Raw genomic sequence first — 26978 nt, 5'->3', positions numbered from 1 at the left:
CAGCTGAGGCTGTCTGCGAACCTGTGATCCTCCTGCCTCAGCCTCCCAGGTACTAGGATTACAAGCATGTGCCACCACGCCCAGCTTTATTTTTTGTTTTGAAACCCTTCCCGGCTTATTTTGATATTTTCTATTACATTCTGGTCTATTCTACCTTGAGGTATTGTTTGTTGTTTTGTTTCTCGTATAGAGGATGGACCCAGGGACATTCTACCTCTGAGCTATACCTCTAGTCTTTCCCCCCCCCCTTTTGGTGGTACTGGGGATGGAACCAGGGCCATTCTACCTCCATGCGAGTTACACCCCCACCCAACCCTATTTTTTATTTTTTATTTTAAAACAAGATCTCACTAAGTTGCAGAGGGCCTCTCTAAATAGATGGGGCTGGCCACAAACCCATGATCCTCCTGTCTCAGCCTCCCAAGTACTGGGATTACAGGCATGTATGACTACACCCAGCTTTACTTTGTTTTTAAAAGTACTAGTTATAATCACATAAATGTATCTCAATACACATTAATGACTTGTGGCTCACAGTATGAAAAAAAATCACTCTTCAGAATTAGGCATAGTAGTAAATGCTATAATACCAGCTACTTGGAAGGCTGAAGCAAGAGGATCACCAGTTCGAGGCCAGCCTCGGCCACTTAATGAGACTTTGTCCCAAAATAAAAAAATATAAGGCCGGGTGTGGTGGCGCACGCTTGTAATCCCAGCATTCGGGAGACTGAGACAGGAGGATCGCGGTTCACGGACAGCCTCAGCTACTTAGTGAGGCCCTCCGCAACTCAGGGAGACCTGGTTTCAAAATAAAGAATAAAAAATAGGGCAGGGGGTATAGCTCGGAGGTCAAATGCCCCTGGGTTCCATCCTCAGACCCACAAAAATAAATAAATAAATAAAATATAAAGGACTGGGGATGGAGCTCAATGATATAGCACATCTGGATTCAGTTCCTAATACTTGGGGGGGGGGGGAGAAGAAAAGATAAAACAATTATCCAATGGGGAAAGGCAGGTTGAGATTCTTAGGTAAGAAAGCAGAAGTCAGCCATGGCGGCGCACGCTTGTAATCCCAGCATTTGGGAGACTGAGACAGGAGGATCACAGTTTAAGGACAGTCTCAACTACTTAGTGAGGCCCTTTGCAACTCAGTGAGACTCTGTTTCAAAATAAAGAATAAAAAATAGGGCTGGGAGTGTAGTCGGAGGTAAAATGCCCCATGGTTCCATCCCCAGTACCCCAAAGGAAAACACACACACACACACACACACACACACACATACACACACACACACACACACACACACACACACACACACACGAGAGTCAGGTGTGGTATCACACACCTATAATCCCAGTGTTTGGGAGGATGAGACAGGAGAATTACAGGTTTGAAGACAGCCTTAGCAATTTAGTGAGACCCTGTTTCAGATTAAAAAATAAAATAGGGCTGGGGGAATAGCTCAGAGATAGAATGTCCCTGGGGCTGGGCGTGGTGGCGCATGCTTGTAATCCCTGCGCATGGGAGGCTGAGACAGGAGGCCAGCCTCAGCTACTTAGTGAGGCTCTCGGCAACTTAGTGAGACCCTGTTTCCAAATAAAATATAAAAAAGGTCTGGGAGTATAGCCCGGAGGTAGAAAGCCTCTGGGTTCCACTCCCAGTACCACCAAAAAAAAAAAAAAAAAAGAATGCCCCTGGGTTCAATCCCCACTGCAAAGAGGGTAGGAGGCGTGTGCCACCACACCCGGCTTCCCAGACCTATTTTTTTATTCTTTATATTGAAACAGGGTCTCACTAAATTCCAGAGGGCCTCACTAAGTTGCTGGCCACGAACCTGCAATCCTCCTGTCTCAGCCCTCAAGCACTGGGATTACAAGTGTGCACCACCACGCCCGGCTCGGCACTGTCCCTTTGAAATGGGCTCCCGGTCTCTCCAAGGAAGGTTCTGTTCTCTGCTCACCCAGGTTGTTGGCGAGTGAGAGTAAGAAAAGGAGGTGATTTAGACAGAAAGCTCACAAGTCTTCTCTGCTTGTCATAAGTGAATCATACGATTTCCCACATTTCACCTCTCTGTTCTCTCAGCTCGAATGTTCAGTGATTTGACTCATAATAATAATCTTCTCTATTGAAAAGAGATTTTCAACCAACAACCTTAAAGTACTGTTTTTGCTTCCTGAAACTAGCTAATGAAAATAGACTTGCCTATTTTTTGCATCAATTTGGGGACTGAACAGTCGGGGACAGCTACTAACCAGGTCTCAATCAAGTAATCCCCATCCTCCATCGCTCTCTCCCCTCTGTGATTTTGGGTGAAGTTATTTCTTCATAAGCTGCTTGATTTTTCTCTGCCTTTTCCAACGGCCTCTCAGCAAGTCACCCAGGACCATCCCCACACACGGAGGAGGCCAGAGGCCCTGCGACCTTTGTAGGTGAGCTCTCGCCTTCCCGTTCATTAAAGGATTTCTCAGTGATGTGTGTGTTGTACTGTAATTAGTGGTAAGAAGAATGCTAAGAATGACATCATGTTCTCCATCACTGTCCAGGGAGACAACGAAAAAGCAAACAAATAATGACTTTCCTGAAGAGGTTAAGGGCCAGGGTTATCACTTCTTATCTGGGTCCACACTGTTTGGGGGTGGGTAGGAAATGTAAACCGGGTCCACACTGTTTGGGGGTGGGTAGGAAATGTAAACCGGGCTTGGTGGCACACATTTGCAATCCCAGTACTTGGGAGGCTGAGACAGGAGGATCCGGGTTCTTGGACAGCCTCAGCGACTCAGTGAGCACTGTGCAACTCAGTGAGACCCTGTTTCAAAATAAAGAATAAAAAATAGGACTGAGGGTGTAGCTCAGAGGTAGAATGCCCCTGGGTTCCATCCCTAGTACCACACACACACCAAAAAAAAAAGCAAAGTGACAAGTCACATAATATAAGAAGTACTTATGACACATATAACTGACAAAGAACTCATTACAGGACTATATAAAATGTTCTGCAGACCAGATAAAAGATGATTAATAGGAAGATGTACAAAAGATTTAGGCAGGATAACTTATAGTCACCCAGGCAGATAATAATAGTAATAGTGACTTTAGGGTGGTAATAGTAGGCTGGAGAAACGGAAAGAGAATCAAGGGATATTTACATGCCTGATATTTATAATCACAAAACAAGTTGGGCGAGGTGGTGCTTACCTATAACCCTAATTACTTGTGAGCTGAGGGAAAAGGATCAAAAGTTCAAGGCCAAGCTGGGAAATTCAGCAAGACACTCAATTTTTCATTTTATTTTTTTATTGGGGCACTAGGGACAGAACCCAGGGATATTCTACCAGCCAGCTACACCCCCAACCCTATTTTTTTTATTCTTTATTTTGAAACAGGGTCTCAATGAGTTGCAAAGGGTCTCACTAAGTAGCTGAAGCTGTCTGTAAACCATGATCCTCCTGTCTCAGCCTCCCAAATGCTGGGATGACAAGCGTGTGCCACCACGCCTAGTTCTGGCAAACTTTTTATAAGTAAAAGAGTTAGTCATGGTGGCCTGTACCTATTGAAAGGTTGAAAATAGAATTAGGGAGTTTAGGAGGGAGGTAAAAACACCAACCGGGTTATCAGAAACCACAGCTTTATTTGGACCCAACCCAGCACCCTCCGGGGAGTCAGCCGGCCATGGGGGAAGGGACCAATGGGCCATGCATGTAGAGAGGTGCGCATAGTCCCGATAGGCCAGCTGAGTCATGTGGTGGATCAGAGGCACCAATGTTTTATAGGGATGCTGATTCTCTCGCGACATCTGTAGTCTCACATCTCAAGTATGTCTCGCAGCACCTGTAGTCTCATGATATCTCCGCTTCTGGCTTCTGGAGTTCCGCCTCCTGTTCCCACTGCGAGATCACATGGGGGAGGTGAGGGACCCGACTTATCACCTATAATCTCAGTACTTGGGAGGCTGAGACAGGAGGATAACAAGTTCAAGGACAGCCTCAGCAAGTAGTATATATATATATATATATATTTTTTTTTTTTTTTTTTGGTGGTACTGGGGTTCCTGGAAACCCTTCTACCTCCAGGCTACACTCCCAGACCTATGCTTTTTTTTATTTTTTTTTGAAACAGGGTTTCTTAAGCCAGCAAGCTCTCTTTGAATCTGCATGATCCTCCTGTTTCCATCTCCAAGAGCAGGGATCACAAGCGTGTGCCACCACTCCCAGCTGACCCTGTTTCAAATTTTTTTTTTAATTTTGTGGTACTGGGGATTGAACACAGAGGGATTCTCCCTGCAAGCTACACCCCAGCCAGATTTTATTTCCTATTTGGAAACAGGGTCTCGCTAGATTGCTGAGAATCTCATTACCTGCTGAGGCTGTCTTCGAACCTGTGATGCTCCGGTCTCAGCCTCCCCAGTACAGGGGTTACAGGCACATGTACCACCACACCCAGCTTAAAATAAAAGTTTAAAAAGAGAGCCGGGAGTGTGTAGCTCAGAGGTAGGATGCCCCTGAGTTCAATCTCCAGTACCAAAAAAGAAAAGGTTGAAAAGGGCTGGGATGTTTGTAGTTCAGTGATAGTGCACTGGACTAACATGTTTGAGGACCTGGGTTTGATCCCCAGCACCAAAAACAAAGATCATGTGATCACAAAACATGTACTTCATGTGTGTGTATATATATATATATATATATATATATATATATATATTTAACCATATGTGTGTGTATATACTTGTGTGTGTGTGTGTAATTATGTGTGGTGGCACACACTTGTAAAAATAGAGTTTAGAAAGCCGGGCGTGGTGGCGCACGCTTGTAATCCCAGCACCTGGGAGCTGAGACAGAAGGATCGCGCAGGCTCAAAGCCAGCCTCAGCTACTTAGTGAGACCCTGTTTCCAAATAAAGTATAAAATAGGTCTGGGAGAATAGCCCGGAGGTAGAAAGCCCTTGGGTTCCATCCCCAGTACCACAAAAAAAAAAAAAAAAAAATAGAGATTAGAGTATAGCTCAGCGGTAGAATGCCTCTGGGTTCAATCCCCAGGACACACACACACACACACACACACACACACACACACACACACACACATCGCCAGTACCCATAAACAAATAAAATAACCATTCAACCACAACCAAAGTTTTAAATGTATATGTATTGGGGGGTAGTACTGGGGATTGAACCTAGGAGAACTGTACCACCGACCTACACGCCAGCCCTTTTTTTATTTTTTACTGGGAAACAGGGCTTCATTCAGTTACCATGCACTGGCCTCAAACTTGCCTTCTTCCTTCTCAGCCCCCCAAGTACCAGAATGCCTGGCTTCAGATGTTTGCTTGTTTGTTTGAAGGGATAGAACTCGGGGCATTCTTCTCTGAGCTGGACCCCCAGCCCTATTTTAGTTTTTGTTTGGAAACAAGGTCTCCCTAAGTTCCTAAAACTGGCCTTAATTCTGTGATCCTCCTCTCTCTCTCCCAGGTACTGAGATTGCATGCGTTCACCGCCTCATCCAGTTTCAGATGTCTTTCAATAAAGTACTTGTGGTTTCCAAAAGGGTGAATTCCTCATTCTGCAGAGAGAGTGTTCTTTGCCTGGGAGTTGTATTTTCCCCAGCAAGCCTGCTAAATCTACCAAGGATTGTCATGAATTGAAACGTGAGTCACACATCTTCCTATTTAGTCATATTTTCTCCAGTGTATAGACTGTTTTATATAGTTATAATGAGCTCTTTGTCAGTTATATGTGTTTGAAATGCCTTTTTCTATTATGTGACTTGTCCTTTTACCTTTTAAGTACTATGTATTGATGAAGCTGGGCATAGTGGTGCAGGCCTATAATCCTAGAATTTCTAGAATTGCTTTGGTGTGTGTGTGTGTGTGTGTGTGTGTACAGTGCTGGGGATTGAACCGAGGTGCATTTTGCCTCTGAGCTACACCCCCAGCCCTATTTTATTTTTGTGTGAAACGGAGTCTCCCTCGCTTAATAAAAGTCTACTTCCTGAGGCTATCTTCAAACCTGTGATCCTCCTGTCTCAGCCTCTCAAGCACTGAGATGACAGGTGTGTGCCAGCATGCCCAGCTTAAAGAATTGCTATTTAAATATCAGTTTGGTCCATAAAGGTTCCTCTAGAATTCTTCAGTGAAGGCTGGCCATCGGCGGCTCTCCTGTCACCCACTATTAACCTGAAGGTTAGAAAAAGTGGCAGCAATGAATGAAATTCACTGTTCCCCTCTTCCTCGCCTTCTTCCCCCATCTGTCCCACCCACATCCCGAATGTAAGTAAATAAGGGACTTTTGCCTGGTCCATCTCCAGCTGCCTCTGTCTTCAGCAGAGCATTTCTGCCACTGGTGGAACTCCCAGAGGCCTGAGGTGTGGCATGCAGGGGATCCCAGCAGCATGGCATGCAGGGGAGATGGGAAAGAAATTGAGTAACTGAGCACCCCAGGCCCTAAAAGGGCTCCGGCTTGCTTCCAGGGAGCCAACACAAGGACCGACAACCCGGAAGTTTCATTTCCTTTTTTTTTTTTGGTGGTGGTACTGGGGTTCCTGGAAGCCCTTCTACCTCCGGGCTACACTCCCAGACCTATATTTACATTTTTATTTGGAAACAGGGTCTCCTAAGCCAACGCGCTTGGCTGGCTTCGAACCTGCGCAATCCTCCTGTCTCTGCCTCCCAAGTTCAGGGATTACAAGCGTGTGCCACCACGCCCGGCTCATTTCCTATTTTTAAAGCACCAGGATAATAGCACAAACAAACAGGTATTTGAGCTTCCTAATGTGAGCTTTATTTTTTTTTCTTTTTTTTTTTTTTTTTTTGGTGGTACTGGGGGTGGAACCCAGAGGCTTTCTACCTCCGGGCTATACTCCCAGACCTTTTTTATATTTTATTTGGAAACAGGGTCTCACTAAGTTGCTGGAAGCCTCACTGAGTAGCTGAGGCTGGCTTCGAACCCGTGCGATCTTCCTGTCTCAGCCTCCCAAGCGCAGGGATTACAAGCCTGCGCCACCATGCCCAGCTCCTAATGTGAGCTTTGACTCCACTTCCCCCATGACTCCCAACTTAGTTTCTAAGCCAACTAGAAGTCAGGAATCTTTCTTTTTTCACAAAAACGAAAGAAGCATTCATTTTGCATACACTAGTTCACATAAATTCACAAGTCTGTATTACTTGAAGGCTTTTGACTTTTTTTTTTTTTTTTTTTTTTTTTTTTTTTTGGTGGGTCTGGGGATGGAACCCAGGGGCATTCTACCTCCAAGCTACACTCCCAGCCCTATTTTTTATTCTTTATTTTTGAAGTCTCACTGAGTTGCAAGGGGCCTCACTAAGTAGCTGAGGTTGGCCTCAAACTATGATCCTCCTGTCTCAGCCTCCTGAATGCTGAAATTACAAGTGTGCGCCACCACACCTGGCATAAGCTTTCTATTCTTGAACAACAGATTTCCTACTTCTACAGCCTGCTGTCAGCCTATCCCAGTAGGAAGTCTACCTCCACCGGTCTCTAAACGTGCATCCTTTAGCAAGTGACTTTGCCTCCTTAGGCCTAGGTTTTCTCCCCTGCGTAGAAGCAAAGTAGATAGAAAAGTGCCCATCGCAGAGATTGTTGAGGGAGTTAAATGAGATCACCCATGAGAAGCGATTAAATCAGTACCTAGGTTTCCAGCTGCTGCTGGGAGCAGCCTGTAAACTGATTAAAAGTGGAGAGGGATATCTTGCCTCATGAACAGTGGTTTCCAGGGAGTTACAGGACCTGGGAAGAGAGAGGGCTGGATGATGAAAAAATTCAGCTTTCTAGTTTGCTTGTTTTTTATGAACTAAGGATTGAGCCCAAGGGCATTCTATCTCTGAGCTACACCCTCAACCCTATATTTATATTTTTAAAAAGGGTCTCGCTAGGTTGATGAGAGTCTCATCACTTGCTGAGGCTGTCCTCGAGTCTGTGATCCTCCTACTCAGCCTCCTAAATTCTGGGATTACACTGGGTTAGAACTCAGTTTTCTTGAAATAATTGGACTGAGTCAGGCTGTCCACTGCCCTCAAACCAGAGTTGCCCTGCCACCTAGTGTCCAAAGGCTGTAAATGTCCGAGTTCCTCAGACCTACCCGGCTCTTTCCAGGGTCCCCATTCCCTCCCCAGTCTTCCCCCAAAGCTTTAGGCTTCTTTGCCCTATTTCCTTGATAGCCGCCTCCTAGGCCTGGCCTGGCAACTCTTCACGCTCTCATGAAGAGAACTGGCTGTCTCGATTCATTGCAAAGGCTTCCGGAGGCCCCTGGCGCTCACTCCCTCCTTGTGGGTGGGGCGGCCTCCAGCAGCACAGTCCTCCCAGCACTCTCTCCCCTTCTCCACCGATGCTCTCTCAGCACCCCAGCCCCTGCCTAGCACCAGGCCCGACTGGTGAGTTTAGGTTTTTGTTTTGTTGTGGTATCATTCTAATGCCTGGCTATACACCCAGCCCTATTGTTTTGTTTTGTTCTGAAACAGTGCCTCATTAGGTTGCTAAGAGTCTCCACTGGTGGCTGAGGCTGTTCTTGAACCTCCAGTTCTTTGGTCTCAGCCTCCCAAGTACTGGGATTACAGACCTTTGCCAACAGGCCCAGCTCCCAAGAGGTGTTAGATGAATGATAAGATAGTAAAGATGGGTGGGTAGGGTGCGCCCCATGGAACTGGAACAGAGCAACTGGGGAGGCATTTTTTTTTTTTTTTTTTTTTTTTTTTTTTTTGGTGGTACTGGGGATGGAACCCTTCTGACTCCGGGCTACACTCCCAGACCTATTTTATATTTTATTTGGAAACAGGGTCTCTTAAACCAGCGTGGATGGCTTCGAACCTGCGCGATCCTCCTGTCTCCGCCTCCCAAGTATGGGAATTACAAGTGTTGGCCACCACGCCCAGCTTTCTGCAACTCAGTGAGACCCGGTTTCAAAATAAAGAATAAAAAATAGGGCAGGGGGTGTAGCCCGGAGGTCAAATGCCCCTGGGTTCCATCCCCAAACCCGCAAAAAAAAAAAAAAAAAAGAATAAAAAGAATAAAAAAATAGGACAGGGGTGTAGCTTGGAGGTCAAATGCCTCTAGGTTCCATCCCCAGACCCACAAAAAAACAAAGGTATTTCCTCAAAAAGAAGCCAGGCTAAAGCAGGCTGGTGGTGCACACTTGTAATGCCAGCATGTGGGAGGCTGAGACAAAGGATTGGAGGTTTGAAGCCAGCCTCAGAAATTCAGTGAGGCTCTCAACAACTTAGGAAGATACCAATCTAAATAAAAAATAAAACCAGTCTGGAGCCAGGTATGGTGGCGCACACTTGTAATCCCAGCATTTGGGAGGCTGAGACAGGAAGATCATGGTTCAACGACAGCCTCAGCTACTTACTGAGGCCCTTTGCAACTCAGTGAGACCCTGTTTCAAAATAAAGAATGAGAAATAAGGCTGGGGGCAGAGCTCAGAGGTAGAGTGCCCCTGGGTTCCACCCCTAGTACCACCAAAAAAAAAAAAAAAAAAAAAAAAAGGATTTCCTCAAAAAGAAGTGTTAGGTTTATTTTGTTTTTTTTTCCTTCTCCCCACCCATTTCTCCAAACTATTCCCTCATCTCTAATATGCTTTCTTTTTAAATTCTAAATTGTAAAGAAAATCCTCTGCAATGCCCTTCTTCTCCCTAATACAAAAGGTAAGGAGTTTATATTTTTTTTTAAATGCAGATGCTGCCCCGATGTTCCCCTTTTTGTCCTGATACACCCCTTTACCCCCTCATAAAAGCTCTCCTCGCCCTGGATAGATTAAGTCTCCTAGTCTTCCTCAAAGCCAGCTTTGAATAAAACCATTTTTCCCCTGCCGATTTGCCTCCTGAGTATTTGTGGAGCAGGAGCTGTAAAGTCTATAGTTTCTTGTTTTTACCACCACCACGTGGCAATGGTTCCGCCCTATAGCAGAACCACTCCTTGCAGGAGTTCAGAAGCCATCCCACTCTCCGGCATATGTTGGCCTCACTGTTGATTAGGTATCTGACTCCCAATCCATCCTGCACTACCCTAGAGGGTTTTGTTTTGTTTTGTTTTGTTTTTTACCAGAATTGCTGCTTAAACATACATTCACCCTATGATCCAACAACAATTTAGATAGTTACCCAAGAGTACAGAAAATCTGCTCAGGAACTTTCCTGGTCACTGCTTTAGCAATTCATAATAGCTAATAACTAGACAAAAGTGCCCACCATCAGGGGAATGGCTACACAAACTGATTCCCCATTCAACGGAACACAAACAACTCAGGATTGAAAAAAATGGCTCTTTCCTTCAAAAGCATTATGCTGAAAACCAGACATAAGACAAGAGGGTTGCCGGTTCCAGACCAGCCTCAGCAACTTGGTGAGGCCCTCAGCAGCTCAGTGAGACCCTGCTTCAAAATAAAAAAAATTAAATAGGACTAGGGGTCTACCTCAGAGGTAGAATATCCCTGGGTTCAATGCCCAGTACCCCCCAAAAAACAAGAGCAATTACATGCTTTATAAGCACATATAGAACAGGACGTGGTGGTGCACCCTTGTAATCCTAGTACTAGGGAGGCTGAGACAGGAGGATTGCAGGTTCTTGGCCAGCCTCGGCTACTCAGTGAGCCCTCCGGCAATTTAGTGAGACCCTGTTTCAAAATGAAGAATAAAAAAAAGGGGGGACTCGGAGGTAAAAAGACCCTGGGCTCCATCCCCACTTCTGAAAAAAAAAAATCTAAAATGTCATATATATGTGATGATGATGATGATGATGATGATGATGATGATGATGATAATGATGATGATTTTTGCAGAACTGGGGATGGAATCCAGGACATTCTACCTCCGAGCTACACGCCCCAGCCCTATGTTTTAGTCTTTATTTGGAAACAAGGTCTCAAGAAGTTGCAGAGGGCCTCACCAAATAGCCGAAGCTAGCCGAGAACCTACAATCCACCTTTCTCAGCCTCCCAGATCCCGGGATTACAAGTATGTGTCACCACGCCCGGAGAAATTTTAGAATTTTAGAAATGAGAAATGTAACCTACAGATAGAAAGCAGGGGTGGTCAGCAGGAGGGGGTGTAGAGACCAGCAATGGGCAAGGCTTGTTAAAAATTCATCAATCTGCACACCAAAGAGCTAGGCGTTTATCTGTATGCTAAGGCCATTAAATATCTTCTTAAGAATGTGGAGCGGGACCGAGGGGGAGCGGGAGGGCGCGGGTGCGGAGGCCGAGGCCGGAGGCTGCGCGGACGGCGGGCGGAGGGCGGCGCGCGCCGTGCAGTTGCTCGGCTCGGACGCCAGGGGGCGGCGCGGGCCGGAGGGCGGGACTGCGCGGAGCCCATGTGGGCGCCGGCGCCGCGCAGCGCGGGGTCGCCATGGCGGAGCTGCAGCAGCTCCGGGTGCAGGAGGCGGTGGACTCCATGGTGAAGAGCGTGGAGAGAGAGAACATCCGGAAGATGCAGGTAGTGGGGCTCGCGCTCGGCCCGTCCTGGCCGGGTCGGCTCCGGGTCGCCATCCCGCAGGCCGGGGCTGGGCGCCCTTGGGAGTCCGGGCGCCCTCTGAGCCCACCTGGCCTCTCGCAGGGCTCGGCCGCGGCTGGCCGGCGCAGCCCGTGCGCCCTGCCGCGCTCGAGGCCGTGGCCCAGCCGGCCCAGCCGGGCGTGGGGTCCTCGGCCGGAGTTGGGGCCCCGGGGGCGGCGTCCGTTCCCCCACCTTCCCCTCCCGCAGCCCCAGGTCCGGGAAGGACGCGGAGGGGGGTGAAAGGCCGGGAAGGTGAACGCCCCCGGCCCCCGGGTGGCCCCAGACTCCCATCACACAACGCTGGCTCATGCGCAGCTCTGCCCTGACCCCCTAAAGATCTGTGGTCGTGGGTCCAACCCCTCTCGCTGGATTACGGGTTTCCTTGATACTGCCCGTTGAGGCTTTGATTAAGGGATCGGTTGCCCCCTGGTGGAAGTATATTGCCAGGTCGCTGACCTCTGAACCTTGAGCCTGTTGGCACGTGGCTTTGAGAACACGGGTTCATCTGACGTGTCTCCATCTTCCTTTCCCAGCCATGGTGCAACAAGTGCCCATGAGCTAGCAAGAAGGCCACGGCACATCTCCTAGGCGCAGAGGATAATTTTCCCAGGTGTGGGTTAAGGTCTTGACTTCTATTCTGATGGAAGGGGGGGGGGTGCACATACAGAAGCGGGCCCCTCACCCTCAGCCCTCCTCCGTGGCCTCCCTACCCCGTGGCTTTCCTACCTGACTGGGCTCTGCCCTCTTCCCGCAGGGCCTCATGTTCCGCTGCAGCGCCAGCTGCTGTGAGGACAACCAGGCATCCATGCAGCAAGTGCACCAGTGCATCGAGCGCTGCCACGCGCCCCTGGCTCAAGCGCAGGCCCTGGTGACCAGCGAGCTGGAGAGGTTCCAGGTGAGGGGTATCCCGGGGGTCTCCAGGCCTTGGGGTGCGTTTTTGCAGATGACGAGCATTGTTCAGATCTCTTGGCTTTAGGGTCATGGTTGTTTTAACATCTATAACTGTCCTGTGCTAACCAGTTGTCACAGGTTTTGACATTTTGGGGGGGGGGGAATCTTGGAAGTTGAACATTAAGTTGAATCGTATTTTCACATAGAAACAGTGGTGTGAAAGGCACTTATCATGGGAGTTTATGGCCAGAAACCCTTATGCCTTTTGCTGCTGCTGTTCCGCACGTTTAAGTACCAGATACAGTCCATATACTGTGTATATAAAATTCCCTGAAATATATATGAACTCGGGACGGAACCCAGGGGCATTCTACCTCCAAGCTACACCCCCCAGCCCTATTTTTTATTCTTTATTTTGAAACAAGTAGCTGAGACTGTCCCTGAATCACGATCCTCCTGTCTCAGCCTCCCAAATGCTGGGATTACAAGCGTGCGCCACCACTCCCAGCTATGAACTCGGTTTTTTAAAATAGCAGAATCCTCTGGAAAGTAGAATAAGATAGTCTTGAACATGTACAGAGTAGAAGACCCTCCCACTGTTTTGTGGGCTTGCACATCCTCCCAGGACTGCCCCTACTTGCTACATCCAGAGAACATTCCTGTGTCACTGGAAACATTTATACGAGCATTGACAGATGCCTAGCTCACAACCTACCTCCCCAGGTTACCAAAAGTCCCCTTTTTCCCTCTAGAATAAAGGATAGCCATGACTTCGTTTTACTTCCTCTATGTATTTTTCTGGAATTTGAAAGCAGAGCCCCCCTCCTGAACCGGTCTTTTATATCCTGAGATTCCATTCACATGAAAAAATTACACCTGACTGAGCTCAGTGATAACACGTCTAGAGTCCCACCTACTCAGGAGGCTGAAACAGGAGCCTCTCTTGAGCCCAGGAGTTCAAGGTCAGCCTGGGCAACATAGCAAGACCAGGTCTTAATATAAATAAATTAGTTTTTTTGTGTTTAAAGAAATAAATTATAAGCCAGGCGTGGTGGCACACGCTTGTAATCCCCGTGCTTGGGAGGCGGAGACAGGAGGATCGCGCAGGTTCAAAGCCAGCCATGCTGGCTTAAGAGACCCTGTTTCCAAAAATAAAAAAGTATAAAATAGGTCTGGGAGTGTAGCCTGGAGGTAAAAGGGCTTCCAGGAACCCCAGTACCACCAAAAAAGAAAAGAAAGAAATTATACCTAATATATGGTGCATTTTTATATTCTGCTATCCCTAATTCTTCAGTCACTACCATTATGAAGGTATAACTTCTCCAAGGTCATAGAACTCCAAAGGGATTCTTTGTTCATTTGACAGCTAATTTTGTAGATGAGGTCTTTGAAAGTTTCATTCTTTTTTAAACTTAATTCTTTTTCTTTCTTTCCTTTTTTTTTAATGAATTGAGCCAAGGAGCGATCTACCTCCAAGCTATACATCCAGCCTTTTTATTCTTTGTTTTGAAACAAGGTTTCAATAGATCACTGAGAGTCTCAGCTTGAACCTGCAAGTCCTCCTGCCTCTACTGCGATTACAGATGTGCACCATTATGTCCAGATGAAAATTAGATTCTTGGATTGCTGTATAACTTAAACCTTCCATATTCATTCATTCACATATCCTCCCTCCCCCCCCCTCTTTCTCTCAGATTCTTGGATTGCTATATAACTTTCTCCCTTGCAGTTGTGCCAAATCCAGTGGGTACTGCTCAGTCCTCATCCTCCTGGACCCACCTGCATCAGTGACACCGTGGCTCCTTCTCCTCCTTGAAGCACTTCATCCACTTGGCTACCAGGAGACCTCGCTCCTGGTTTCCCACCTCCCTCCCTAGCTACTCTTTCTTGGCCTTCTTTGTTGGCACGTTCCCTGTCCAGCCTCTTGAGCACTGGAGCGCCCAGGCTGTCCTTGGTCCTTATCTCTTTCCTAACAACTTCTCTAATGAAACTCCTACATTCAGGTCTCTGGACCAGGCCTCGCTCCTAAACCCAGCACCTCCATTTATTTGTCTCTCTCCCCTTGCTGAAACATCAGTTCCCTGAAGACAAGAACTTTTTATCTGTTTTACTTATTGCTGTATTCTACATTAGGAGAGTGCCTGGCCTGACACAGAGTGGATGCTTGATAAGTATTTAAATTAGATTGAGTGTTTTTTTATAACAAGGACAGACATTAAAGAATCACAGTCCAGTACTTAGGAGACTGAGACAAGATGATCGAAAGTTCCAGGCCAGTCTCAGCAATTTAGCGAGGTCCTCAGCAACTTAGTGAGATCTTGGTGTTTTTTGTTTTGTTTTGTGGTACTGGGGATTAGACCCAGGAACATTCTACTTCTGAGCAACACCCCGGCCCGATTTTATTTTTTTATTTTGAAACAGAGTTCCCTAAGTTGCAGGAGGCCTCACATGCTGAAGCGGTCCTTGAACCTGTGATCCTCCTGTCTCAGTCTCCCAAGTACTGGGATTACAGGCGTGCACCACCATGCCTGGCTTAACAGTAACTTCTCACTCATTGCCAGAGTCTTCTGTACAATTGATCCTCTCGTCCCCTTGCTTTCTAGTAATAGTTTGTCTAAGCCTTCCTGGTCCCATCTTCTGTTTCAGCCAAGACAGTCTTGGTATCCTTTTCGGGATACTAATTGCACTTAGCATCCCTTTAGCTAACCAAGACGATATGTGTCCGGTCTGCAGCACATCATGAGCACAGTAAATAGAGCCCAGCTTTCAGCCTTCACTTCTTTTTTTCTCTTGTCTTAGGACCGCCTGGCCCGGTGTACCATGCACTGCAATGACAAAGCCAAAGATTCGATGGACGCAGGGAGTAAGGAGCTTCAGGTGAAGCGGCAGCTGGACAGTTGTGTGACCAAGTGTGTGGATGACCACATGCACCTCATCCCAACTATGACCAAGAAGATGAAGGAATCTCTCTCATCCATTGGGAAATAAAGTCTTTGCCGGTGGCCATCGGGGCTCACAGCAGGAATCTATTTAAAAAGAGGAAAGGGAATCTTAATCTTTTAAGCAATTTTTTACATGAAGAAACTAAGGGTGGCAACAAGTTTTAAGGCATAATGTCGCTTGCCTCTAGACACTGGTTCCTTTGTGTTTTGGTCCTAGAAAGTGAAATGGAAAACACTGGTGCTAAAATTTACGTGAAAGGTAGCACAGGAGAGTTTCTAAAGCCTAATTTAATGTGGTGAGTGCTTGACTGGCAGTAGGGATCGCCCTCATACCAAGCCAGAGCCCTTCAAAGCATCAGATGGTACTTAACAGTACATGTACCCACAGGCTGACAGGTTCCCCCAACCTGCCTACGATCTGATAGTTTGAGAAGATGTTTCTGTTTTTCTTTTTACCAGCCTCCTGTTTGCCAGAAGCATTGCCATACCATTTTCCATAAGCTGTAAAACAAAATCCAGGAAGACACTAATTAGGAGGGGGAAAATTATCTTCAGGTCTTTATTTTTCTTGGAGTAGATTTAAGATGTGGAGTTGGAAGAGAGACTAATAAGAACTTTGAAAGGTTCCTTGTGTCTATCCTTTACTGGCGATCAAGATGTGGATTCTTAATGGGTTTCAGCCGGGAGACCATTGTAAAACCATGAGAAGCAATGTCGCAGTGAACAGCAGAGCCTTCTTCGCTGGCATGTGGGCTCTCAGGCTTTCTCCAGCAGAGTGACAGGGCAATCTTAGTGACACTTTCCTCTCAAAGGAAAGGGCTTTGGATTGTGATATTTATACACCAGTATCTGGGAATAATCAGTAAAGTAGGAGCTGCTGGCTAGTTAAGAGACCTATGAAATACTGGACTTGGAAAACCCAGGTTTTCATAGAACATACTGGAATAAAAGCCTACACCCAGCATGGGTTACTTGGCCCTCTGAGTTAACAGGGGATGCGCATCCAGAAGGTCAAAGAACAAGCAGCTTGAGCTGAGACAAGCTAACTCCTTTAGAGCAAAGGAGGGACATGCACACCCACCCTTTACCAAATACCATTTTTGCCTGGGGCTTTTGCAACATGCTATGTTCCTGCCCCGGCATGGCATCTTTATCTTTTGGATAAGGACCATGTTGTCTTTTTACCAACTTACTACTTGAAATAATAATAGCCTGTTTGCTGTGTCAAGGCTGTGATATATTTTCCTAGTGGTTTGGTTTTAAAGTTTCATCGTTTCCCCACTATTGTGTTTTCTTTCCTTGTATCTGGGCAGTGAATATATCACTTTCTCAGTATGCTCCTCCTTGTTATGTGTGAAATAAATTTCTTAAGATGTCCAGAAGAGTGGAAATTAGTTACATGTTCAGATCCAGTACTGGTTCACTGTAAACGGGAAGTGCTTTGAGGGAAGACAAGGATATGGCTTGAGATCTGTTTGTGTAAGGAAAAAAAAAATAATACTGGAATCTCATTCCCAGTTTCAACTGAACACTAACAACTGATAACTAGAAAAGTTCAATGGATTTTGAGCAACAAAGTAGAAAATAAATTATGTGTTTAAAATCTTTATCCATTGATATTTGAATGGAGCTGATCCTGAACATTAGGAATACGTTTAATTTTGGAGAACTACACCTTATGTAAAATCAAGCCCTTCTGTTCCAGCTTAAATCCATTTTATTATTTTGGAGTAACAACTGGAAACAAGTGGGAGCCCACTTGTTACTTATGCATTTGATACGGAAGGTCGCTACTTCAGAGACTATCTGGATGCAACATCTCATGCTTTATATATAAGGGGCAGTGATAGGGTGAATGGAGGGGGGGCGGTCTGGAGGCAGTGTCAAAAGGATTACCGGAGCCAAAGTGGTGCATGCTTGTAGTCCCAGTACTTGGAAGGCTGATATAGGAAGATCGCAGGCATGAAGCCAACCTCAGAAACAGCCCTGTGCATTTTAGTGATACCCTGTTTCAAAAATAAAGAATAAAATAGGGCTGGGGATGTAGTTCATAGAATGCCCCTGGGCTCAATCCCCAATACCACAGAAAAAATTACAGGACTGTCAACCAGTAATGTTTCAGAGTTCTAGATTCAAAGTGTTGGAGATAGGCCCAAGAGCTTGCTTCTGGCTCGGAGACCGTTTGACTATTAGGAGACGCCTAGGCTTGGCCCAACAGTACGCTGTAAGAACCCGTGCCAAAGAAATATTAGAGCTTATTCCCCTAGGGCTCGTCTCCTTTCGGTATATAAAAAGAAGTGTCATGACCACAAAGAGAAAGCAGTTGCCAGCATTCCCCGAAACCAGGCAGAGACTATTATCTCAGTTCCACACAAAGGAAATAGACCCGAAGCCCCGCCTCTCCCTCAAGGCCAGTCGCTAACTACGCAACCGGAAGCCAGTGGCTGGCCAACCGGCTCCGGCTTCCTCTAAGTATCGCGAGGCGAGGCGTAAAAATTATCAGAAAGCGATTGGCTGACGCGGGACAGTGACGTCAGCCGTAAAGCGACGAGGCGACGGCGGGAACGTGGGGCAGGCCGCGAACTCCGTTCCAAAGCCTCGCTGAGCCTACCTCCTAGACAACATGAGCAAAGCTCATCCTCCCGAGCTGAAGAAGTAAGTATGTGGGCGGGCTGCGCCGAGAGGGGCCGCTCCTGCGCGTGCCCCCGGCCCCTAGACGCTCTCCGTTCCCGTCCGGCCCGGCGCGCCCCTGCCGAGGGGCTTGGGCCTCCACGCCTTTTTTCTGCCTCGGCCCCTGGCCGCTAAGATCCAGGCCAGCAGCCGACGCTTGGGAGCCGGAAGCCCGCTCGGACCGCGCGCGTCGGCCTTGGTCGCCCGGCTGCCAAAGGCGAGCCAGGGCGCGTCCATCCCGACGCCTTGCTCCCAGCCCCGACCCCACGTTGCCCACACGCTCGCCCCAATGCTTTAAGTCCTCCAGTGCCTCTCCTTCTAAATACAGTGGCCGGAGGGGGTGATCGTATACGAAAATGTGGTAGCTGGAATGAAGATTTTTAAGAGTATATAAGGTACCCAAAAGCCTCTTTAACCTTAAAGAACCTGTAGTAGTTCCCTTGAGCTTTTACTGAGAAGCACTTTTGTTCCCCCCTTTTATTTAATTTAGTGGGGTGGCATGTGATGTTTCGATACACGTACGATAGTCTTGCTCTAATATTACAACTGTGTAAGAGCATTTACTTATTAACCTGAAAAGACTAGTTTGGAGTTAGCGGGGTTTTTGTTTTGTTTTTGCCATCCGTAGAATCACATGATGGGATACCCTTGTGTTTTTTTGTGTGTATGTGATACTTGGGATTGAACCCAGAGGCATTCTGCCTCCATGTTTCACTCCCAGCCCCTTTTGGTTTTTTTGTTTCCGGACAGGGGCTCACTAGGTTTCTGAGAGTCTCGCTGGTCTCAAACCAATCAGCCTCCCAGGTACTGGGATTACAGGTGTGTGCCACCAAGCCCGGCAGTAAGTAAGATACCATCTAAAGCTTAGTCTCTTCAAACACTTCTTGCCTGAACTTAACCTATTTTATGTCTACTGAGTAGTTCTCTTTTTTATATCATGCAATGCTGAAATTCTGCATATGTCATCTGGATTGAACAAAATGTGGCAGATCACTGGGAACAGTGGTGGTGTATCTTATAGTAGTGGGATGTAGTACCTGTGATTCCAGGACTTGCCAGGCTGAGACCTGAGGATTGCAGATTCAAGGCAGCTCAGCAATTTTTTTAAATATTTACTTATGTTTTGGTGGTACTGGGGTTTCTAGAAGCCCTTCTACCTCCGGGCTACACTCCCAGACCTATTTTTATTTGGAAACAGGGTCTCTTAAGCCAGCAAGGCTGGCTTCAAACCTGCGTGATCCTCCTGTCTCTGCCTCCCGAGCGCGGGGATTATGAAACAGGGTCTCACTGAGTAGCTGAGGCTGTCCACAAACCACTATCCTCCTGTCTCAGCCTCCCAAATGCTGGGATTACAAGCTTGTGCCACCATGCCCGACCTAAGCCTCAGCTTAATGAGACTTTAAGCAATTTAGTGAAACCCAGTTTCAAAATAAACAATAGGTAGAATATGAATATTGTGTTGCATGCCTATAATCCCAGTACTTGGGAAGCTGAGACAGGAGGATTACAGGTTTGAGGCCCACTTTAGCAATTTAGTGAGGCCCTGTTTCAAAAAATAAAATAAAATTGGGCTGGGATGTAGCTCGGAGGTAGACTGCCCCTAGGTTCAAATCCCAGTACCACAATAAACAAGTAAATAAGGTTAGGAGTAGAACCCCGTGGATTCAGTCTCCAGTACCAAAAAAGGGGACGTGCAGAATTCACACAACAAAGCCGGGCGTGGTGGTGCTCGCTTGTAATCCCAGCATTTGGGAGGCCAAGACCAGAGGATCGCGGTTCGCGGACAGCCTCAGCTACTTAGTGAGGCCCTCTGCAACTCAGTGAGACCTGGTTTCAAAATAAAGAATAAAAAATAGGGTAGAGAGTGTAGCTCAGAGGTCGAATGCCCCTGGGTTCCATCCCCAAACCCGCCCCCCCAAAAAAAATACAACAATCAATTTTTCTGGTGTAGACATATTTTTTTATGGGGGCCATTTGTTACTGCTCCTGTAAAAAAGTTAGACATACTGAACTTGGTGGTACAAACTTGTAAACCCAATGGTAGGCTGAGACAGAAGCATCACAGGTTCAAAGCCAGCCTCAGCAATTTAATGAGGCTCTCAGCAACATGGTAATACCCTGTTGCCAAATAAAGAATACAATAGGCCTGGAGATGTATCTTGGATATAGGATGCCCCCCGGGTTTAATCTCTAATACCCCGCCCAAAATATATGAGGTTTTATTCATCATGCTACATAAATACAAATATACTCTTATTTGCAAATGTATATGCCTCTCCCTTCAGCTATACTGTGTCTTATTTATCTTTCAATCCTCCCACATTCATAGAAAATATGAATAAAGTTTCATATTTTCTGACCTACAACTGGAAGAAGTAAAAACAGATTTAACTACATGGCACTGAAAAAGAAAAATACTCAATCTGTCCTACTTTCTTGTTTTATTCAAATTATCTGGAGGGTTTTTTTTTTTTTCCTTCGGGTCTGGGGATGGAACCCAGGGGCATTTGATCTCTGAGCTACACCCCCTACCCTATTTTTTATTCTTTATTTTGAAACCGGGTCTCACTGAGTTGTAAAGGGCCTCACTAAGTAGCTGAGGCTGTCCGTGAACTGCCATCCTCCAGGTCTCAGCCTCCCAAATGCTGGGATTACAAGCGTGCGCCACCATGCCTGGCTCAAATTATCTAGAGTTTCAAAGTAGGCATTTATTTTACTAAAGTGTGTGTACACATGCATATATATATATATATATTCGTGTGTGTGTGTGTGTTTGGTACTTGGGATTAAACCAAGGCGCATTCTACCTTTGAGCTGCTGCTGCACCTTCCCCCAAAGCCCTGTTTTGAAACAGGGTCCCACTAGGTTGCTGAGAGTCTCCCTGCTTGCTAAGGCCATCCTGTAACCTGCAATTCTCCTGTTTCCAGCCTCCCAAGTACTGGGATTACAGGCGTGCACCACCACACCTGGCTTCTAAAAAACTATCTTGAAAACTTAAAGTTTTAATACTAAATAAAACAATTATTAAAGTTGAGCATGGAGGCACATGCTTGTAATCCCAGAACTTGGGAGGCTAAGACAGGATCCCAGTTCGTGGACAGCCTCAGCTACTTAGGCCCTCTACAACTTAGACCCTATTCCAAATAAAGAATAAAAAATTGGGTTGGGGGTATAGCTTAGAGGTAGAATGTCCCTAGATTCAATCCCCAGCACCACACACACAAAAAAAAACTATCTTAAATATGAAATTAAATACCTATTGAATTGGGTATGTTTTAATAACTATTTTGGAAATAACCAGAGTATAACCAAATCTATCTGTTATGATTATAAAACCGAGTCACTGAACATTAAGTGTGGTAGCAACATAGTTCTGAGCAACAGTAATGTTTCTGAAATTCAAATTAGCATGAAGACTCATTGTAGATTAATATAGTCTATACATATTCCATTTTTGTTATCTTGCCTCATCCCAAAGCACATTGTTTTATATACTATCTAACTTAGAGCAAGTGTAGTGACGGCTTGCTTGTAACCCCAATACTTGAGAGGCTGAGACCGGAAAATCCTGGGTTCACAACTAACCTCAGCGACTTAGACCTTGTTTCAAAATAAAGAAAAAAAAAATAGAGCTAGGAGGTCGAGTTCCTGTAGATTCGATCCCCAGTACCGCAAAAAAAGTCAGCTGGGTGTGGTGGCGTACACTTGTAATCTCAGCATTCTGGAGGCTGAGACTGGAGGATCGTGGTTCGTGGCCAGCCTCGGCTACTTAGTGAGGCCCTTCACAACTTAGTGAAACCCTGTTTCAAAATAAAGAATAAAAAATACAGCCAGGGTGTAGCTCAGAAGTAGAATGCCCCTGGGTTCCGCCCCTAGTACCACAAAGGAAAAAAAATATGTTCCTATTGCATATATATAGGAAAATATTTTATTTTAACTATATTTCTATGCTTATGTGTCTTAAAAGTTTTTAAAATGAGTTATATAATTCTTACTCTTTTGTTTCAGATTTATGGACAAGAAGCTGTCATGTAAGTTTGTTGTTTTCTCTTCCCTTTTTATTGATATCATCCATTTTATAAAAATTTAAAACACACAGAACCTCTGATTTACTCCCAATAAGGTTTATTAAATATCTAGCTAAACAAATTTACCATGTGTGTATGTGGTGCTGGGGATTGATCCAAGGGGTGTTCTGCCTCTGAGATACACCCCTGCTCTATTTTTTATTCTTCCCTTTGAAACAGGGTCTCAACAATTTACTTTTTTTTTTTTTTTTTTTTTTTGCGGTACTGGGGGTGGAACCCAGGGATATTCAACCTCCGCGCAACACCCCCAGCCCTATTTTTTATTCTTTATTTTGAAACCATCTCACTGAGTTGCAAATGGCCTCACTAAGTAGCTGAGGCTGTCTGCGGACCGTGATCCTCCTGTCTCAGCCTCCCAAATGCTGGGATTACAAGCATGCACCACCACGCCTAGCTAATTTACTTATTTTTAATATACTTTTATTGGACCAGATGTGGTGGTGCATACCTGTAATTCCAGAGAGGACAAAATAGGAGAATTGAGGTTCAAGGCCAGCTTCAGCATCTTAGCAAGACCCTGTTTCAAAAAGGGCTGGGTGTGTAGCTCAGGTAGAACACCCCTGGGTTTAATCCCAAGTACAAATAAAAAAATGCTCGCATACTTACTGGTGCATGGTAATCATACATCATAATGAGATTTGGAATGATAGGAACATACATGAACACAGCACTTGGTGTGTTTCCCTCTGGATCCCACCCCACCCCCTCCCTTTCTCCATACATGTTATTGAGATTGGTGTGACACATTTTATATATGTGTATGGCATTATTTATTGAATTGTTGCCTTCATCAAGTCACCTTTCCTTCCTCTGTTGCTCCAGTGGAGTCTCTCCTTGAACTGTAGTGTTATAATACTTGAAATTTTATCAGTAAGCAACAAAGGACTTAGACGTGGAGCCACCTACTCTTGTTTCTTGGTAATGTATAAGGAATACAGGATCGTTCACCTTATCTAAAAACCTTTCTGGTGCAGCAGTTGAAGCATATAGAGTGTAAAAGCATGGGTTTTAGAGACGAGAAACCTTGAGTCTCAGCTCCGCCATACAGGATCTATATAACTTTAAACCCAACCTCAGATCCTGGTGTGTAAAGATAGTAACTTTATATAGGATTCATATAAACTAAAGTACAAACGTAAATATAAAATATGTGGCCCTGTGCTTGGCATGTAGTAAGGATAATGGGTCAAACTTCTCAACTACCTATGTCTTATCCAATCTGATTTGTAATGAATCGTTGATAGTTAATGGATGGGATTTTTAAAAGTCCTTTTTCCTTTTTTGTAGTGAAGTTAAATGGTGGCAGGCATGTCCAAGGAATATTACGGGGCTTTGATCCCTTTATGAATCTTGTGATAGATGAATGCGTGGAGATGGCAACCAGTGGGCAACAGAACAATATTGGAATGGTGGTAAGTAAGGATGAGGCTTGTCCTAGAGGGTTTTTTTCTGTGATTATGTATTAACGTACCTTTTATCAATCTTTAAATTGGAATTCTTTACTTAAGTAATAGGCAAATTACAGCCAAGAGTGGTAGTAGATCCCTGTAATTCCAGTATTTGAAAGACAGAAGGATTACCTTGTTTCAAAGTAAAAGGGGGGGTGGTGCTTGTAATTCCCAGCATTTAGGAGGCTGAGGCCAATTGAGGTTTGCAGACAACCTCAGCTACTTAAGCCTTTTGCAACTCAGTGAGACCCTGTATAGGGCTGGGGGTATAGCTCAGAGGTAGAATGCCCCTGGGTTCCATCTCTAGTACCACCAAAAAATAAAATAGCACTTGCGATATATCTTAGAGGTAGAATGCCCCTGGGTTCTCTCACCAGTACCACTAAAAAATAATTAAGAGCCAGGTTGTAGCTTAGAATGCCCCTTATTCAATCCCCAGCACCACAAAAACAAAAAGGCTGGGAATGTGGTTAGAAGGTGGAATACCCCTATGTTCAATCCCAAATATCACAAAGCATTTTTTATATTTATTACATAAGAAAGGCCCTTAATCCTTTGTTATAGTAAGAATGCTCAAACTTTAGCATGTATATGACTCCCCAAGGTATCTTGCTAAAACCCAGTAAGTGTAAGGTAGAACTTGAGGTTTTGCATTTTTAACAAGTCATACTTCTCTTTTGCATAGTTAACTTGGGTTTTCTGGTTTATCACACCCAGAATTTAAAAGTAGTTACAGAAGCAGGACGTGGTGGACCACACTTGTAATTCCAGTACTTGGAAGGCTGAGACAGGATGACAGCAGGTTGAAAATTAGCCTCCACCAATTAGCAAGGCTTTTTTTGTGTGTGTGGTACGGGGGATGGAACCCAGGGGCATTCTACCTTCAAGCTATACCCCCAGGCCCTATTTTTTAGTCTTTTTTTTTTTTTTTTTTTTCTGGGCCTGGAGTTGGAAACCAGAGGCATTTGACCTCTGAGCTACACCTCCTGCCCTATTTTGTATTTTTATTTTGAAATGGTCTCGCTAAGTAGCTGATGCTAGCCGTGAACCCAGATCCTCCTGTCTCAGCCTCCCGAAAGCTGGGATTACAAGTGACTTGACACCACCACCCCTGGCGCTTTTTTATTTTGAAATAGGTTCTTGCTAGGTTGATCGTCTCACTACTTGCTGAGTCTTTCCTAGAACCTGTAATCTTCCTGTCTCAGCCTCCCAAGCACTGGGATTACAGGTGTATGCCACTATACCTAGCTCAATTCTAATTTGAAAAGTTTTTGGGGGTTGTTGTTGTTGTTGTTGTTGTTGTTGTTGTTGTGTTGTTTGCAGGTCTGGGGATGGAACCCAGAGGCATTCGACCTCCGAGCTACACCCTCTGCCCAATTTTTTATTCTTTATTTTGAAACCGGGTCTCACTGAGTTGCAGAGGGCCTCACTTAGTAGCTGAGGCTGTCCGCGAACCGCAATCCTCTGGTCTCAGCCTCCCAAATGCTGGGATTACAAGTTTGCGCCACCACACCAGCTGAAAAGATAATTTTTTAGTTAATTGTCTAACTCTACCACTAGGGAATTTATCAAAGAAGAAACTGTTTTTTGTTTTGTTTTTTGTTGTTGTTGTTTTTTGTTTGGTTGGTTGGTTGGTTTTGTTTTGTGTTGCTGGGGATTGAACCTAAGAGTGTTCTGATTTTTTTTTTTTCTTCTTCTTCTTTATTTTGAAACAGGACCTTACTAAGTAGCTGAGGCTGGCCACAAATCCATATCTTCCTGTCTCAGCCTCCTAAGTACTGGGATTACAAGCATGCACCACCACACCCAGCTCCCCTTAGCCCTTTTTGTTAGGTTGTTGACAGTACATTGCTGAGGCTTTTTGCAACCTGTGATCCACAGCATTTATTTCAAAACCAGCCTTCTTTATTTCAAAACAAGAGACAGGAGAATCGCAGTTTGAGGACAGCCTCAGCTACTTAGTGAGGCCCTTTGCAACTCAGTGAGACCTGGTTTCAAAATAAAGAATAAAAAAATAGGGCTGGGGGTGTAGCTCAGAGGTCAAAAAAAAGGAAAGGAAGGAACAAAGAAGGATGGAATGTTTTAATCATTAATATATATGCTAAATGAGTTTTTCTTCTCAGATTTACTTTTTTCTTTTTTAGGTAATACGAGGAAATAGTATCATCATGTTAGAAGCCTTGGAACGAGTATAATGGCTGTTGAACAGAAATCCACATCCTCTCTCCAAAGGGCCTGTTTTACTGACACAAAAATGGGGTTGTGTACATTTTCATATGAAACTTTTTGTTAAATAAACTTTTGTATTAGTAAAAATATTTCCTCTTAGGGGTTTTGTATGTAGAAATAAGAGTATTTGGTCTTATTCTTTTTCTAACATGAATCTCGGTTTTTGGTTTTGGTTTTCGTTTGGTTTTTTTATTTTTTTGGTGGTACTGGGGTTCCTGGAAACCCTTCTACCTCCAGGCTACACTCCCAGACCTATTTTTTTATTCTTTATTTTGAAACAGGGTCTCCTAAGCCAGCAAGGCTGGCTTCAAACTGTGCAATCCTTCTGTCTCCGCCTCCCAAATGCAGGGATTACAAGCGTGCGCCACCACGCCGGGCTAACATGAATCTCTTTGGTTGAGATATTTCAAAAGGTTTTAAGATGGAAGAATCTTATTAAATATGAAATATGGCAAGGATTAAATATGAAATGTAGCAAGGATGTCTTTTCTTTTTGTGGTGCCAAGGATGGAATCCAGGGGCTTTCTACCTCTGGGCTATACTCCCAGACCTATTTTTTATATTTTATTTGGAAACAGGGTTTCACTGAGTTGCTGAGAGCTTCACTTAAGTGCTGAGACTGGCTTTGAACTTATACAATTCTCCTGTCTCAACCTCCCAAGTACTAGGATTACAAGCGTGCACCACCATGCCCAGCTTCTTTTCTTGATTTTATCACTGAACCAGAGATAAAGAAGTTACAAACATGATTGAAATTTTTTTCTGAAACATCTGTAGTAAATTTGATCTACTCTGACTTTTTCAAATACAAGTCTATCTCTTATCTAAAATGCTTGGAACCTGAAGTGTTTCATATTTCAGAATACTGACTGATGTTTCCTACATAGATATCTTGGGGATAAAGAACCAAATTTAAACATGAATTTTTTTTTTTCTTCCTTTGCAGTACTGGGGTTGAACCACCCAGGAACACTCTACCACTGAGCTAAACCCAGTCCTTTTTTTTTTTTTCTTAACAAGATTTCACCAAATTGCTAAAGGTGGCCTTGAACTTGCAGGACTCCTACTTCTGCCTCCCAAGCAGCTGAGATTGCAGGCATGCACTAACATACCTAGCCGCAATCTTCAGTTGTTTCACATACATATCCCTTCAACACTTAGACTGAAGGTGATTGTATATATTTTTAGTGTTATCTGCTTATGAGTCACTTGAA

The 26978-nt window shown here is 45.0% G+C and overlaps 2 protein-coding genes across 3 annotated transcripts; both read left to right on the top strand.

The window, feature by feature from the left end:
• Positions 1-11317: 11317 nt before the first annotated feature.
• On the top strand, positions 11318-15375 carry FAM136A (family with sequence similarity 136 member A; the record flags this gene model as incomplete). The annotated part of the gene is made up of 3 exons (XM_080711308.1): positions 11318-11439; positions 12251-12391; positions 15187-15375. Exons 1-3 carry the CDS (start codon positions 11353-11355, stop codon positions 15373-15375), a joined length of 417 nt encoding a protein of 138 aa, XP_080567434.1. The 5' UTR covers positions 11318-11352.
• A 2577-nt stretch (positions 15376-17952) lies between these two features.
• Positions 17953-25730, top strand: SNRPG (small nuclear ribonucleoprotein polypeptide G; the record flags this gene model as incomplete). 2 transcript variants are annotated; one of them, XM_080711151.1, is made up of 4 exons in its annotated part: positions 17953-17984; positions 22008-22030; positions 23375-23496; positions 25680-25730. In XM_080711151.1, 4 exons carry the CDS (start codon positions 17953-17955, stop codon positions 25728-25730), a joined length of 228 nt encoding a protein of 75 aa, XP_080567277.1. The 2 variants fall into 2 exon arrangements, with proteins under 2 accessions (XP_080567277.1, XP_080567276.1); XM_080711150.1 differs by having other exon boundaries at positions 23375-23499.
• Positions 25731-26978: the final 1248 nt, after the last annotated feature.

The sequence above is a fragment of the Muscardinus avellanarius genome (genome assembly GCF_963383645.1).
Source record: "Muscardinus avellanarius genome assembly, chromosome: 15".
Taxonomy (NCBI): Eukaryota; Metazoa; Chordata; class Mammalia; order Rodentia; family Gliridae; genus Muscardinus; species Muscardinus avellanarius.
This window is presented reverse-complemented; position numbering and strand designations above follow the sequence as displayed.